Here is a 15,124-nt window from a genome sequence, read left to right as displayed (position 1 = left end):
TGATCTTATGGCTCAGCTATAAACTGCCACTAGTAAACCCAAACCCAACCCAAATCCAAAGTTTTGAAATGTAAAAAAAGAATCACAATACTATTTCTCTGTGAACTATGTTGTGAAGGAGATCAGTTGGGGAACATTACTTTTATAAATGGACAATGGCGCTTTGGAGGAAAGGACACAAGAACAAACGTTTCAATGCCAGGTTGCCATGGGGGCAGCAGAACGCCAAGAAGGAACAGGCCGAACCCTGACTGAGTATGTTTGTAGGAATGAGTACGTTTATGTAACACCGAGGCGCCTGTGCAAACACACCTGCCATACCTATGATGGGCTTTTGCAAGACCAGACCGATCACCTGCAAACAGATCCCCTCCAGCTGCTGAGTGATCTGAGAAGAAACATATATAAAAAAGGTATCAAATATCACATACAAGAGCAAAACAGTTCAAGTGTCGATGTGTGTGTGCATGTTAGACCTCCTTGTGGTCCTCCATGACGGTGAGGATTGTGTCGATGGTGCTGAGGATGCCCAACGCCATGACGGTCTTGTCCTCGTTCTCCTCATACTCCTCACTTTGTAGGACCCTGGTGAAAATATCTGCCTGCCAAACATACACATGCACACACAGTAGTTACACACACTGCAGATCCACCTCACAATATGTCTTTAGCTGTAACGGATGCAGATAAAGAGATCAAGCCCCCAGAAAGGGAGCCAGGCATTGAACCCAATTTTCATAGTGGCAATATGGTAGCAACATGCACAAAAAGCAGAGTCCAGTTTCTATCCTTTTATTGAACTTAGCCGATACGGGACATGACGGTGCCGATTGGAGGCGGGCTTAAGGGTAAAGATGATTGCACATGCTCTATCTATGAGCCTCATGGATGTGGAAGATCCAGGGAAAAGGAGGGAGGTTGTGTTCTTAAGAGTCAGGCTATTTTGGCTTCATGCTCCACAGAGCAACTCTCATAGTGTCTGCAACACTGAATCCAGTTCTATATACATCCATGGTACAATCACCATGCATCCAAACGTTTCAGGGATCAAAATGAAGGCTATTGTAATACTACTATCTATGCAGCGTTGAGGGAATGCCACCCCTCTGGTTCCCCCCACGTTTGAGACCAGTTTAATTCTTCTTGCTGCCAGCAGAGTGGGCGCAGTGCAGTGCCTGCATGAAACAGTTCTGTTGGGTTCCTTTGTTAGCATTGTTAGCAGTGTGAGCAACCTACTATGTGCCGACTCATCCATCTCATAAGAGACATGTCGAGGCATACCTCAATAATAGATATGCTCGAAATTACATATAAAGTACCTTTATGAATTTGTCCTTGGTAAAATGATAAGAAACGTGTTTGTGATTGTGTGTCCCTACCAGGTTCTGTGTCATGTCCACAGCAATGGCAGACACCTCCTGGTTGTACTCGCAGATCATCTTCTGAATGACATTGGTCAGGTCGTCATTCTCCGTCTCTTTGACCACGTGCAGCAGCTCCTGCATGACGGGCCTGATGTGGGCTCTGATGTAGATCTTGGCTGCACACAAACACAAAGCATGTGGTTGCAAGAGGACCTCTTAAACTCATAGGATAGTTATGCTTATTATTATTATTTAAATTAAATAGTAGAAATAATAGAAGTAAACTAAAACTTCAAGTACTTAAGGCAGGGACGGACTGGCCATCTGTTCAGGACCTTCACAGAACCGGCAGCCATAAATTAATGTTTTTTTTCCTTTAAACATCATCATTTATGTTGCACACTGACAGAGGACGACAGCACCAGAACAACCCCGGACTTTGTGTCGGAGGAAAAATATTATTTGTGGTTCACAAGGGGCCGTACACATGGCTTTTCTATGTGATCAAGTCCAGGCACAGGGTAATTTGATATTTAATGGTATACACAGATGAAGGTGTGACGCACATGTGGGCAATGATGGAGACCCTTGGAGGGGCGTGATTGGGAGGAACGGCCCCCCTGATCTGAACCGGAGTGGTGGTTTGTTACTGGACTTCTGTGCTAGTCATGGATTGGCCATAACAAACACCATGTTCGAACATAAGGATGCTCATAAGTGTACGTGGTACCAGAGCACCCTAGGCAGAAGGTCCATGATCGATTTCGTTATCGTATCATCGGACCTGAGGCCGTATGTTTTGGACACTCGGGTAAAGAGAGGGGCGGAGTTGTCAACTGATCACCATCTGGTGGTGAGTTGGGTCGAGTGGCGGGGGAAGCCTCTGGATAGACCTGGTAAGCCCAAACGTGTAGTTCGGGTGAACTGGGAACGTCTGGAGGAGGCCCAAGTTCAGGAGGCCTTCAACTCGCACCTCCGGCGGAGCTTTTCGGGCATTCCTGTGGAGGTTGGGGACATTGAACCAGAGTGGTCGGTGTTCAAAGCCTCTATTGCCGAAGCCGCGGCGGGGAGCTGTGGTCTCAAGGTCCTAGGTGCCTCAAGGGGCGGTAACCCTCGAACCTCCTGGTGGACACCGGTGGTCAGGGAAGCCCTCCGACTGAAGAAGGAGGCCTTCAGGGATTTGTTATCCCGGGGGACTCCCGAGGCAGTTGCAAGGTACCGACAGGCCCGAAGGGCAGCAGCCTCAGCCGTGGCCGAGGCAAAGCAGCGGGTGTGGGAGAAGTTTGGAGAAGACATGGAGAAGCACTTTCGGGCGGCACCAAAGTTGTTCTGGAAAACTGTCCGACACCTCAGGAGGGGGAAGCAGGGAACCATCCAAGCTGTGTACAGTAAGGATGGGACGTTGTTGACCTCAACTGATGGAGTGTTAGGGAACTCCTGAACCCGACAACTCCGCCCTCTATGTTAGAGGCAGCGCTGGAGTATGACGGGGGATCAACACCAATCTCCCGGGGGGAGGTCACTGAGGTCGTCAAACAACTCCACAGTGGCAAAGCCCCGGGGGTGGATGAGATCCGCCCGGAAATGCTGAAGGCTCTGGGTGTTGAGGGACTGTCATGGTTGACACGTCTCATCAACGTTGCGTGGAAGTCGGAAACAGTGCCGAAGGAGTGGCAGACCGGGGTGGTGGTTCCCCTTTTTAAAAAGGGGGATCAGAGGGTGTGTGCCAATTACAGAGGCATCACACTACTCAGCCTCCCCGGGAAAGTTTACTCCAAGGTACTCGAAAGGAGGGTCAGGCCGATGGTCGAACCTCAGATTGAGGAGGAACAATGCGGATTCCGTCCTGGTCGTGGCACCACTGCTTTTTGCAGATGATGTGGTTCTGATGGCTTCATCGGTCTGCGACCTTCAGCACTCACTGGATCGGTTCACCACCGAGTGTGAAGCGGCTGGGATGAGGATCAGCACCTCCAAATCTGAGGCCATGGTTCTCAGCAGGAAACCGATGGACTGTCCACTCCAAGTAGGGAATGAGTCCTTACCCCAAGTGAAGGAGTTCAATTATCTCGGGGTCTTGTTCTCGAGTGAGGGAACAATGGAGCGTGAGATGGGCCGGAGAATCGGAGCAGCGGGAGCGGTACTGCAGTCGCTTTACCGCACCGTTGTGACGAAAAGGGATCTGAGCCAGAAGGCAAAGCTCTCTGTCTACCGGGCCATTTTCGTTCCTACCCTCTCCTACGGTCATGAAGGATGGGTCATGACCGAAAGAACGAGATCGCGGATACAAGCGGCCGAGATGGGTTTTCTCCGCAGGGTGGCTGGCGTCTCCCTTAGGGATAAGGTGAGAAGTTCGGTCATCAGGGAGGGACTCGGAGTTGAGCCGCTCCTCCTTCGCGTCGAAAGGAGCCAGTTGAGGTGGTTCGGGCACCTAGTTAGGATGCCACCTGGGCGCCTCCCTAGGGAGGTGTTCCAGGCACGTCCAGCTGGGAAGAGACCAAGGGGTAGACCTAGGACCAGGTGGAGGGACTATATCTCTTCGCTGGCCTGGGAGCGCCTTGGGACCCCCCAGTCAGAGCTGGTTGATGTCGCCAGGGAAAAGGAAGTTTGGGGCTCTCTGCTGGAACTGCTATCCCCGCGACCCGACCACGGATAAGTGGGAGAAGATGGATGGATGGACAGATGAAGGTGAGATTGAGCAGTGGGAAGGCTTGTGTTTTTTTACCAGGGCAAGAGAGGAGGTAAAAGCTGCTGTTCATTGTGCTTAATTTTTGTTGAAAAGAGTATAAACTGCAAACACGATCTTCCTCTCTGGACATTGGATTTAATCCCTGCTTAAGATATAGATCTATTTCCTGTTACTTCTGGACCATGACGGTTGGCCAGCCTTCAACGTTTAACTGAATGGAATATGTTGAATATGTTTTCAGGAGTTTTCAGTAGGTTGTGACAGTGCACTGCAACATATTTGATTTAATTTAGTCTAATTTATTTTTATTTATCATATTAATATATGTTTAGTAAGGTTTTGGAAGTGCACTCCAACATATTTATTGATCTTGTTTATTGGTAAAATATTATTTGTTTTAAAGTTCAATAAATGGTTAATGAATAATCGTCAAAATAATCGTGATATCAATTATTGACCCAAATAATCGTGATTATGATTTTTTGCCATAATCGCACAGCCCTATGTCATCCCGATAAACCCGATACCAGTATTAATAGCCCCGATAATATACAATATATTTTTTGGGTAAAAAAAAAGAAAAAAATACTGCGGTGTGGGTGGATTGGGATGAGGGGCGCTTGTTTTTCACTCGGCTCCTCCTGTTTTTCCAGTACTGTGGTGTTAGTGGTTTAGGAAGAGGGGAGTTCTTCACAAATCCAGCTACTTCGAACCTGATCAGTCACCTGAAACATCGCCATCGCTACGATGGTGTGTTAAAAGCGTACGAAGACAATAATACAATACAGTGTGTGTGTGTGTGTGTGTGTGTGTCTGCGCGCGCATTGGAGCTATGTGCAACTCAAGGCATATGCTCGAACCGGAGCTACCTGGACGCTGCAATCATGTTGCGCACTATCCGTGCTGAGTGTGCTGACTTCTCCTACAATGTCCCGCTGTCTGCTTCCTGCATAAAGTCAAGTGCTCGGCGCAGTTGTGGCGAAATGTCGCCCTCTGTTTTCATTTAAACAGCTCCTTATATCCGTTAGGGCAGCTAGCTAGCACCAGATGCTAACAACAACAATGCACGTAAGGTCTCTCTCTCGCTCGCTCGGGCCACACATACACACACGGTGCCTGCTGGTGAGCGTGGAAGTGTGGTCTGCCACAAGCGGGCGGCAGGAGCGGGCTGTCAGCATCAGCTTGTAGATGGTATTTTAAACTCGATGCGCTCTGAAACTACGGGGCGGCCGAGGAAAAAAAATACACATGCGTTATTCACGTTAAAATAATTAGTGGCGTACATTTTTTTTTATTATCGGTATCGGTCTTGAGAAGCAGGAAGTTATCGGTATCGGTTTCAAAAAACCAATATCATGCATCCCTAATATATATATATATATATATATATATATATATATTATAACATATACAGGCCCTTTAAGCGATGCAATGCATCTGAAGCAATATACTGTATGTTGACCCTCCCCTTGCTTTTTGCCTTTATGATATAGAAGGCTAACCACTTCCTGACTCAGATTGACTGATCTCTCTTGGTCACATGCACTTTTTATATTAGCCATATTTATCCAGTAGTTTGCTTCATCCTTTCAATTACTTGACCTTTTTTTCTTTATAGTATCTTAGAGCAGTAAAAGCTGATTGAAGTGGTAAGGTGGTTGATGTTAGTTAAACAAAAAAACAAGTATATGCCTCCAATGACCTTGTTCTTGGTTGCTGACCAGGGTCTGCAGAGCAATGGCGGCTTCAACCTTGACAGGCATCTCTTTGTCCTCAATCAGATCCTGTTTGACCAATTCCACAGCGTTCCTCAGTAAGAGCTCATCTTGAAAACGCAAAGGGCTGAAGGAGTGAAGCACCCAGCACGACTGGCAGGACACAGCAAAGGAGCAAACATTAGTGCAACAAACAGTCTTCAAATATTACATTCCAATAGTTAAGATTAACACCAAAGAAGATCAAACAAATCAATTGTAAGTGACAGCACTGAGAGGGTTTGTAGTGTCAGCTACAGTTCAAACATTAAACAGATGTCAGTTGTAGTGTAAGAGCAGAGCTTAAGAGTCAGAGAATATGATCTATGGTCTGGTTACAGTACCTAATCACCCAGTGCTTGTATGTTCTGTACAGTGGCGAGCTGTGACTTTTATACCTAGGCCTTCTGACCCCCCCCTTCCCTTGAAAAAAAGAAAAAAAAGAAGAGATATTACGTCACAGCGTATACTTCAGCGGAATATCAAAACAGCGGCCCGGGGTGCAAAACGCATCAATGACAGCGACCCTCTACCACACAGAACAACACCATTTATATAAACACCTATCATGACAGGTCAGCCACAGCCAAGTAACAAATGAATTAAGTCGGCACGGTGGCCCGCATTGAAAATGACTTAGGCCTACCTTTGATGATCAAATCACTCAAACACAAAGTCCATCCTCCTGTCCTCATTTGCCACTCCAGTTTATCATTGTAACTCAATCTTGAAAATTACTCGGTTAATAATTTTGCAAACGATGTCATCACTATCACTGAAGTGAGCCACCATGAACGAACTTATGCTAATCATAAATCTATCGATTAGATTTATGATTCGAAAATAATAAAAGTAGGGTAGACATATGGATATTATCCGGCTGAACAAAACGTGCATTTATCTAACAGGTTTGTTTTCCACAGACCTTATTTCGAGCTATTTTGCAAAATCCTCTGGAGAAATCCCGTTGCTTTCTGTCGAGGGAATCCGAGCGCAGCTTACTTCCAGGTTTTAGGACGCGTCACTGCACCACTTGCATAGACCTCACAGCGGGCGGAACTTGTCATAAAGTCCGCGAAAATAAAGCCCGCCCATTTAGAGGGAAGATATGATTGGTCAATTGTACTGTCATTTGACATTACTCTCTCGTTGAGTTACTATAGCTGGCCCTCTGTGAATGTAGAGAGGGACCAACGAGCTCTCCCGTCTTCACAGTAACTCGCAGAGACGGCATTTAACCCTTCACATTCCAACAGAAACTGAACAGGCAGATTCGAAGGATTTATTTCTTTGGAAATGTTATTTTAAATACAATTAAATCAAGTTATTTTGGTAAAACTAATGAAAAATTTAACAACAACAAAATCTAAAAAATAATATTTAAAAAAAAATGTTGTTTATTTAATGTTTTCAAATATTATTTTTTAGAATATCTTAGGTCCTCACAGAGGGCCTAGAGGGCCCTCACATAGGGCCTAGAGGGCCCTGACGGCTCGCCACTGGTTCTGTATATAAACTATCCAGGTTAAAAGCATTCTCCAGAGAACTGGTGTCTCTCTCTTGCATACCGTGAACAAAGAGATATAATCCCTATGAAGGAATGATGGGGGGACACTCACCCTGGCTCGAAGGTAACCCATAGGAGAGTTGAGCAGAGGGAAAACATAGTTCTGCAGCATCAGCTCCATCTGCTCCTTGTACCCCCGCTTCTGTAGGATGAGAAGCATACATACAGCACATCCAAGACAGAATTAAAACACGAGAGGTGACAAGATAATTTTAATCACTAGCGAAGCTTAAAGGCTCTGATGCAGGGCTGACCTTCAGTAAGAGCTCAGCCAGAGCTCCAATGCAGTGCAGGGCCCCGTCCTCCCTGCGGGGGTCGGCCGAGGGGTCCCTCAGTATCTGGTGGCAGAACTCCATCATCTGAGGAAGAACCTGCCAAAAGGAAGTGCAAATGTCACATGGAGGAAAGGCTGATGCAGTCATTGATGCGGTATTGGACATTTCAAAGTCAAAGTCAACTTTAATGTCAATCTTTCAGTTTGTGTGTACACTACAGACGGAGAGATCAAAATAACTGTAATAGAAATATACATTTAATGTGTTTTGCTTATTTCCTTTATCCAAGAGACAAAAAATGCCTCATCTGTGTGTTAGTCACCCCCTCAAAGACCAACACTGGATAGGCATGTGGGCTTGAATCCACATCACTGACATCAGCAATGAGGGCAGACTCTAAAGGAAAGTTTCACTATACAATGAGGATGCATGTGACGGAGAGATGTGAGACATCAACTGACCTGACTTTAGCATGTCACACCTTCCTCTGAGTTCTTTGCAGTGCCCTATCCAAAGGCTAATTCACTGGGCCCTGATGCTCCAGTATTATAAATGTAGACATTTGTCATATCAAGGGGGGGAGCAATGTGGTGGCAGATGCATTAGGCGCTTTCACACCGGAGTACTTTTCCCAGGAATAGTTCCGATAGTTCCTGGGATTTTGCGTTCACACCAAAAAGATCTGGAACTCCGTAAAACTCTGAAAAGATTTTGTGAAGCCGCCATTTTATTTGCTCGCATTAGCATTATTAGCATTAGCCCATCGCACCAACGGAGAGAGACTAACTTATGGCATCACAAAAGAAAGTGGAGTGATGAGGAGGTGTCTGCGCTTCTGGCGATTTACTCGGAAGGCTGCAGTAACACAACTCAGAGGACTTCCGGCCCGGGGACTTCGGGTGGCAGTATACGCCGTGAAGTTGATTGCGGCCTGCCAGTAAACCCAAAGCAGAAGAAGAAGAAGTGGCGTCAGGGGCTCCGTCAGGGACTTATTCCGGTGTAAACGCGATTTTCTAGATAGTTCCAGGAAATAAAAGTTCCGGGGAACTAAGTTCTGGGAACTATTCCTGGGAAAAGTACTTGGTGTGAAAGCGCCTATTGTCTCTGGTCTCCGGTGAGTAATGCCCTGTTGGTGTGTGTTTATGTAGCCGTTCTAGTTTCCAGTTGTCTCTTCTCTTCTTTTTTTCTAACTAGCTTAAAGGATCTGGTTGCAGGGGGTCGAGAGAACGGGGTGGGAGTTGCAGAGCAGTTGGGAGAACAAACGGTGAGGCATTTCTTTTTTCCGTCGTGGGGCAGGTCCTGTGATGGGGGTGGAGCTGAGGAACTGGGGACACCTGGCCAGTGCCCCAGGATCTATGTAAGGCCAGCTGCCCGGAGTCACGGGGCTTCATGACGCTCTCTCCAAGATTCTCTTCCCCTCGTCCAGCTTGGGCCATTTTAAGTTAAAAGAGTGTTGACAGAACCCCACTGCAGTAACATTTCTGATTTATATAAATAAATGTGCCGTTGTTATTGCGGAAATCCCTCTTTTCTGTCTGTCATAACCGGTCAAACTTGCTCGCCTACAGCTTCCACTGGAGAAGGGGGGCTTAGCTGTTCCTAACATTAAACTATATCAACTCTCATGTCTCTGCAGATATATTACAGACTGGTTTAAAGAGGACCCAGAGTCTATATGGCTTAATATTGAGGCAGACCCAATAAGCCCGATACCTCTGAAAAATGTAATATTTACTTACAGGAAGTGGGTTGGTTCAGCTGTTAAAGGCAACTTTCTTTTACAGAATACCCTTAACGTTTGGAGATTAACTAGGGAGATGGAGGGCATGGACGGCACTACATCCCCGCTGACACCCCTGTACTCTAATCCAGACTTCCCCACTGTTCTGGAGCATAACTCTTTCTCTATATGGTCTGATAAAGGCATAAAGACATTGGGAGACATTGTGGGAAATGGCTAAATTGTGACCTTTGATAAGTTAAAAGATAGTCACAAAATCCCAGCGTCTCATTTGTATTTTGGTACTTGCAATTACACAGCTTTTTTATATCCAGACTCAAACAATTTTAATTCTGTGGTGAAATCTTCTCATTAGAACAAATTAAGAAGGACTCACTCAACACAATTAATAACACAGTTCTATGGGTCACTCCAGGATAATGTAAGATAAAACATTGCGTTTTACTAAAGTATGTGTCGGAGGAATCCCCAAATGTTACACAGTGGATAAGTAGTGTGTTAGAGTTCCTGCCTCTTGAAGCCCTCAGCTTGTATTTAAGAGATGAACCATTTCAGTTTCATAAAGTTTGGAGTCCCTTTACCACTTATTTAGGACCTGAGTTCCAACAAACTATAACAGCAGGGCTCTGTGGTCTGGCATGGGGACAATAGATGTTTTGTCTTTATTTTTTTTATTAATGATATTATTTTAATGTCTATACATTCTTGTATAATGTGGTAAACATTTGTTTCATCTATTGAATCTGTCATGTTCTGTAAACCTGTCTTGTTTGGTTGTAGTTGGGTTAATGTTTTGCATGTCAATGTGTTCAGATCTAATGCAGCTCCTCACCTCCTTTCTCTTGCGAGCAGCTTTACACAGGAAGCTCTGGGCAGCAGTGGCTGGTAGGGCATGGTCATCATAGAGGTCTGCAACAGACACAAATACACACAAAAGAATGGGAAGAAAGAATGCGTTCAAAAACATGGTGGACATCCTTCCTCCACCATTACATATAACTGAAATGAATTAGCTGAAAGTATACACAAATATATACATACTCACCGGCCACTTTATTAGGTACACTTAATTATTTGTGGCATAGACACAACAAGGTGCTGGAAACATCCCTCAGAGATTCTGGTTCATATTCAAATTATAGCATCATGCAGTTGCTGCAGATTTGTCGGCTACACATCCATGATGTGAATCTCTTGTTCCACCACATCCCAAATGTGCTCTATAGGATTTAGATATGTGGCCCTTTGAGTACAGTGAACTCATTGCCATGTTAAATAAACCAGTTGGAGATGATTTGAGCTGTGTGACATGGCGCGTTATCCTGCTGATCTACACTGTGGTCATAAAGGGATGGACATGGTCAGCAACAAACTCAGGTAGGCTGTGGTGTTTAAACCATGCTCAATTGTTACAAAGGGGACCAAAGTATGCCAAGAAAATATCCCCCACACTATTACACCCCCAGCCCCAGCCCCACCCCCACCCCCAGCCCCACCCCCAGCCCCAGCCCCAGCCCGAACCGTTGGCACAAGGCAGGACGGATCCATGCTCTCATGTTGTTTACGCCACATTCTGACCCTACCGTCCGAATGTCCCAGCAGAAATTCAGACTCTTCAGACCAGGCAACATCTTTCCAATCTTCTATTGTCCAGTTTTGGTGAGCCCGTTGAATTGTAGCCTCAGTTTCCTGTTCTTATCTGACAGGAGGGGCACCCGGTGGGGTCTTCTGCTGCTGTAGCCCATCTGTTTCAGGGTTCCACGTGTTGTGTTCAGAGATGGTCTTCTGCATACCTTGATTGTAACGAGTAGTTATTGGAGTTACTGTTGCCTTTCTATCATCTTGAACCAGTCAGGCCATTCTCCTCTGACCTCTGGCATCAACAAGGCATTTTGTCCCGGAGAACTGCCGCTCACTGGATATTTTCTCTCTTTCGGACCATTCTCTGTAGAGATGGATGTGAAAACCCCATCAGATCAGCAGCTTCTGACATGCGCAGACTAGCCTGTCTGGCACCAAGAACCATGCTACGTTCAAAGCAGTGACGTGCAGTGAGGTTCATGGCTGGTGAAGCACTGACTCTTTCAGAGCCAGATTTACAAATATTATATTTTCACCTTAATCGGAATATTCTGTTATTTTCAAAAGCTTTTTTAGTCTGATGCTTCGATTCATTTTAAACAGACCGTTCAACAAAAGGATACCCACAATCTAAATATTGGATTGTTCTTCTTAGTAAGATCCCATTTTCATTACAATGGTGGTCTTACCTTGACTTGAAGATGAAGTCCATGCTATCCTTCTGGACAACAATCTCTATTACCTTTTTGTAAAAGTCCTCCTTATCTTCCTCTAGTTTCAAAAGTCTAGCTTGTTGTTTGCGTCTACCGTCTCTGTGTAGAATACCAGTAGCAACAAAAACCTGTGGGCTCACTTGCGCCCCCTTCAGTGCGGCAGAGGTTATGGCTGCCTCCCCTGGTGCTTTTTCATTGCCGTTGTATGATGAGACCAGCGGGCTTAAATATCATGTACAGTGGGGCAAAAAAGTATTTAGTCAGCCACCAATTGTGCAAGTTCTCCCACTTAAAAAGATGAGGCCTGTAATTTTCATCCTAGGTATACCTCAACTACAGAGACAGAATGGGGGGAAAGAATCCAGGAAATCACATAGTAGGATTTTTAATGAATGAATTGGTAAATTCCTCGGTAAAATAAGTATTTGGTCACCTACAAACAAACAAGATGTCTGGCTCTCACAGACCTGTAACTTCTCCTTTAAGAGCCTCCTCTGTCCTCCACTCGTTAACTGTATTAATGGCACCTGTTTGAACTCGTTATCAGTATAAAAGACACCTGTCCACAACCTCAAACAGTCACACTCCAAACTCCACTATGGCCAAGACCAAAGAGCTGTCAAAGGACACCAGAAACAAAATGGTAGACCTGCACCAGGCTGGGAAGACTGAATCTGCAATAGGTAAGCAGCTTGGTGTGAGGAAATCAACTGTGGGAGCAATTATTAGAAAATGGAAGACAGACAAGACCACTGATAATCTCCCTCGATCTGGGGCTCCACGCAAGATCTCACCCCGTGGGGTCAAAGTGATCACAAGAACGGTGAGCAAAGATCCAGAACCACACGGGGGGACCTAGTCCACGACCTGCAGAGAGCTGGGACCAAAGTAACAAAGGCTACCATCAGTAACACACTACGCCGCCAGGGACACTGGCGGCACATATCAGACCCGGGCCGGGGGGCGGGCCACATGACCGGGCCCTTTAAACCCAATAAAGCTTGACAAAAATATCAGGAGTCCGGGGTGGTAATCTGACGCTCGTGCGTAAAAAGTCGCTCCGTCAGTAAGATTACAATTTAAAACAATGTTTGAAAGAAAAGTAACTAAAGAAAGGTGTAATATTTAAGATTTCGTTTCTACAAAGGGTATAGAAACGAAATATATATATATATATACAAACATATATCAGAGATAATAATGATATAACATGACATAAAGTCCAACAAGGACAACGAAAACATAGCCTAATAAAATGACTACATTTCTGACACACCATTCACAGCCAGCAGCCACCATGAGAGCAGAGCAGTGTAAAATTGGCACGGCGGCCCATACATTCACGTACAAGTAGGCTACTGTACAAATGACATTTGAAGTGTACTCCCCATGCACTACTCGAAGGGTACTCGGCGAGCCTTGCGCTCCGCGAACTCGTCCACAATCCGCTGTATGTCCAATTTCTTGGCTCGGTCACTTTCGATGGACAGCAAGGCCAGTCCACTCAGTCTCTCCTGTCCCATCGTGCTCCTCAAATAGTTTTTGATGAGTTTTAATTTGGAGAAAGAGCGCTCGGCGGTTGCCACGGTGACAGGAAGAGTCAGAAATAAGATGAAGGCTGTGCAAACCTCACTGAATGTAGATGTTACTGCTGGGTTGTAAACAATGAGCATTTTTACCAGATCCGCGACAGATTTTAGTTTGGGTATTTGGTCCCTGAAACAGGTTCTGAAAGAAAGCAGCTGGCCAGGGAAGCTGGCGGCGATGTCCCGACTGTAGTGCTCTCTAAGCCGCTGGGCAGCTTGGTGTAAATCCTCATCCTTTGCTTGCAGTAGTGTGTTGGGGTGAATTGCCTCAAACATGTTCACAGTTGCATTTAAGCTGGTGAATCTTTGGGACAGTTGCTGGATGATTATATCGAGACATGCATTGAAAACGGTCACCCGAAAGTTGCTCTCTGCGTCAGTGAGGCGGCTGTCTTCAGAAAGTTCATCAAAGTGTCTCTTAACTTTCCTGGCCCTGGTTGTTTCAAACTGTGTTTGACTTCCCCATTTAGTAGCCAGGGCAAGAGTGGCGGACTTCGCCTCATCAAATTGTCCCCTATACTCCACCAAAACACTGATGGCATTTTGCAGTAGAGTAGATGCTTTGAGAATATCCGCGTCTTTTGCTTGCAGTAACTGTGAAGCACAATTTATGCTTTCCAAAATCTTGGTCTGCATGTTGACCAAAAATAGAAATCGAAATGTGCTTATGGCATTCTTGAGTGCACTTGCTTCATTGCGCTCATCCTTTTTGTCACTGGTAAGGGATATTTTGACGAGGGCTTTTATAATGTCTCCATATCTGTGCCTTAACGCAACAAGCGCATCATGGCGAGATGACCAGCGAGTGGGACATAAGCGTTTTAATGTGATAGTTCTGCTCTCTGGCGTCATTAACTCACTGAGCAATGCCCATCGTTTGATACTGTGACCAAAAAAGTTGTAGAGCGTCTCTACAGTGTCAAAGAACTGCTTCACTCCAGGGACATTTTTAACAGAGTCGTTGAGTGCTAGGTTGAGATTATGAGCAGCGCAATGAACATAGTGAGCAAGGGGCTCCTTCTCCGCTATTCTTGCTTGCACGCCTGAATACACACCACTCATATTAGCCGCCCCATCATAGCCCTGTCCGCGACATTTAGACAGATCTAATCCGTTTTTCTCTATAGAACCAAGGATTTTGTTCTCTGAAGCTGATGAACCTTCAGTCACTTCAAAACCCAAAAAGACTTCATTGATCTGTACATCTGTTGCAATATCCATGTCGTTCTTAACAACAGTTATGTAACGGTAAACCTGACTCAACTGGTCTATCTTTGACACATCTTGCGTTGTGTCCATGATGACGGAATAAAATGGGGCTTCGTTTATTTCATCAATGATGTCAGCTTTCACACGTTGAGATAATATGTAAATAATCTCATCTTGAATCTGGTGACTGAGGTATTTCACTGACCCTTCTGGTCGGTTGATTAGCTCTTTCAAAACAGGGTCGTAGCGAGCCAATAATTCTATTATTGACAAAAAGTTGCCAGCTTTTCCCTGACCTAGAACCTCTCGATGGCCCCTGGATGCCAAGTTGCTTGAAGCTAGAGTGAGAGTTACATTAACAATGCGCTCCATGACCTGTCTCCAAAATTGGGCAGCATTACGCACATTCCTCTCCATGTCAGCGTCTATTGTGCCGTTGGTTTTCCACTGCTCATATACTATGCATGCACCAAGGTGTATTTGAGTGGATTCATGCCTCTCAATTTTTGTAGAAAGATGTTTCCAGTCTTTTATTCCGTTTACCCATGCATTGTTGTAGAACGGTGCGTTTCGGTTGGCAAAAAGCCAGCAAGGCTCACAGTAGCAGCAGTCCAATTTTGGGGAATAGCACATCCAGCTGTGTGG

General features: G+C 45.4%; 1 protein-coding gene across 3 annotated transcripts in view; it reads right to left on the bottom strand.

Moving 5' to 3' along the window:
- ipo8 (importin 8) overlaps positions 1-15,124 on the bottom strand; it is a 61,135-nt gene that overhangs the window by 11,897 nt on the left and 34,114 nt on the right. For 2 of the 3 annotated variants that reach the window (XM_034112530.2, XM_034112532.2), the window contains exons 11-17: positions 10,223-10,299; positions 7,629-7,745; positions 7,427-7,516; positions 5,756-5,921; positions 1,380-1,540; positions 477-602; positions 313-388 (exon numbers count right to left, since the gene is read on the bottom strand). In XM_034112530.2, coding sequence (XP_033968421.1) covers positions 313-388; positions 477-602; positions 1,380-1,540; positions 5,756-5,921; positions 7,427-7,516; positions 7,629-7,745; positions 10,223-10,299 — 813 coding nt within the window. The remainder of the gene's footprint in view (positions 1-312; positions 389-476; positions 603-1,379; positions 1,541-5,755; positions 5,922-7,426; positions 7,517-7,628; positions 7,746-10,222; positions 10,300-15,124) is intronic. The other variant, XM_034112531.2, reaches the window with a different exon arrangement.

Source organism: Pseudochaenichthys georgianus, chromosome 23 (assembly GCF_902827115.2).
Source record: "Pseudochaenichthys georgianus chromosome 23, fPseGeo1.2, whole genome shotgun sequence".
In the NCBI taxonomy this organism is placed as follows: Eukaryota; Metazoa; Chordata; class Actinopteri; order Perciformes; family Channichthyidae; genus Pseudochaenichthys; species Pseudochaenichthys georgianus.
Note: the sequence above shows the minus strand (reverse complement) of the source record. Positions and strands in the feature narration are given on the sequence as shown.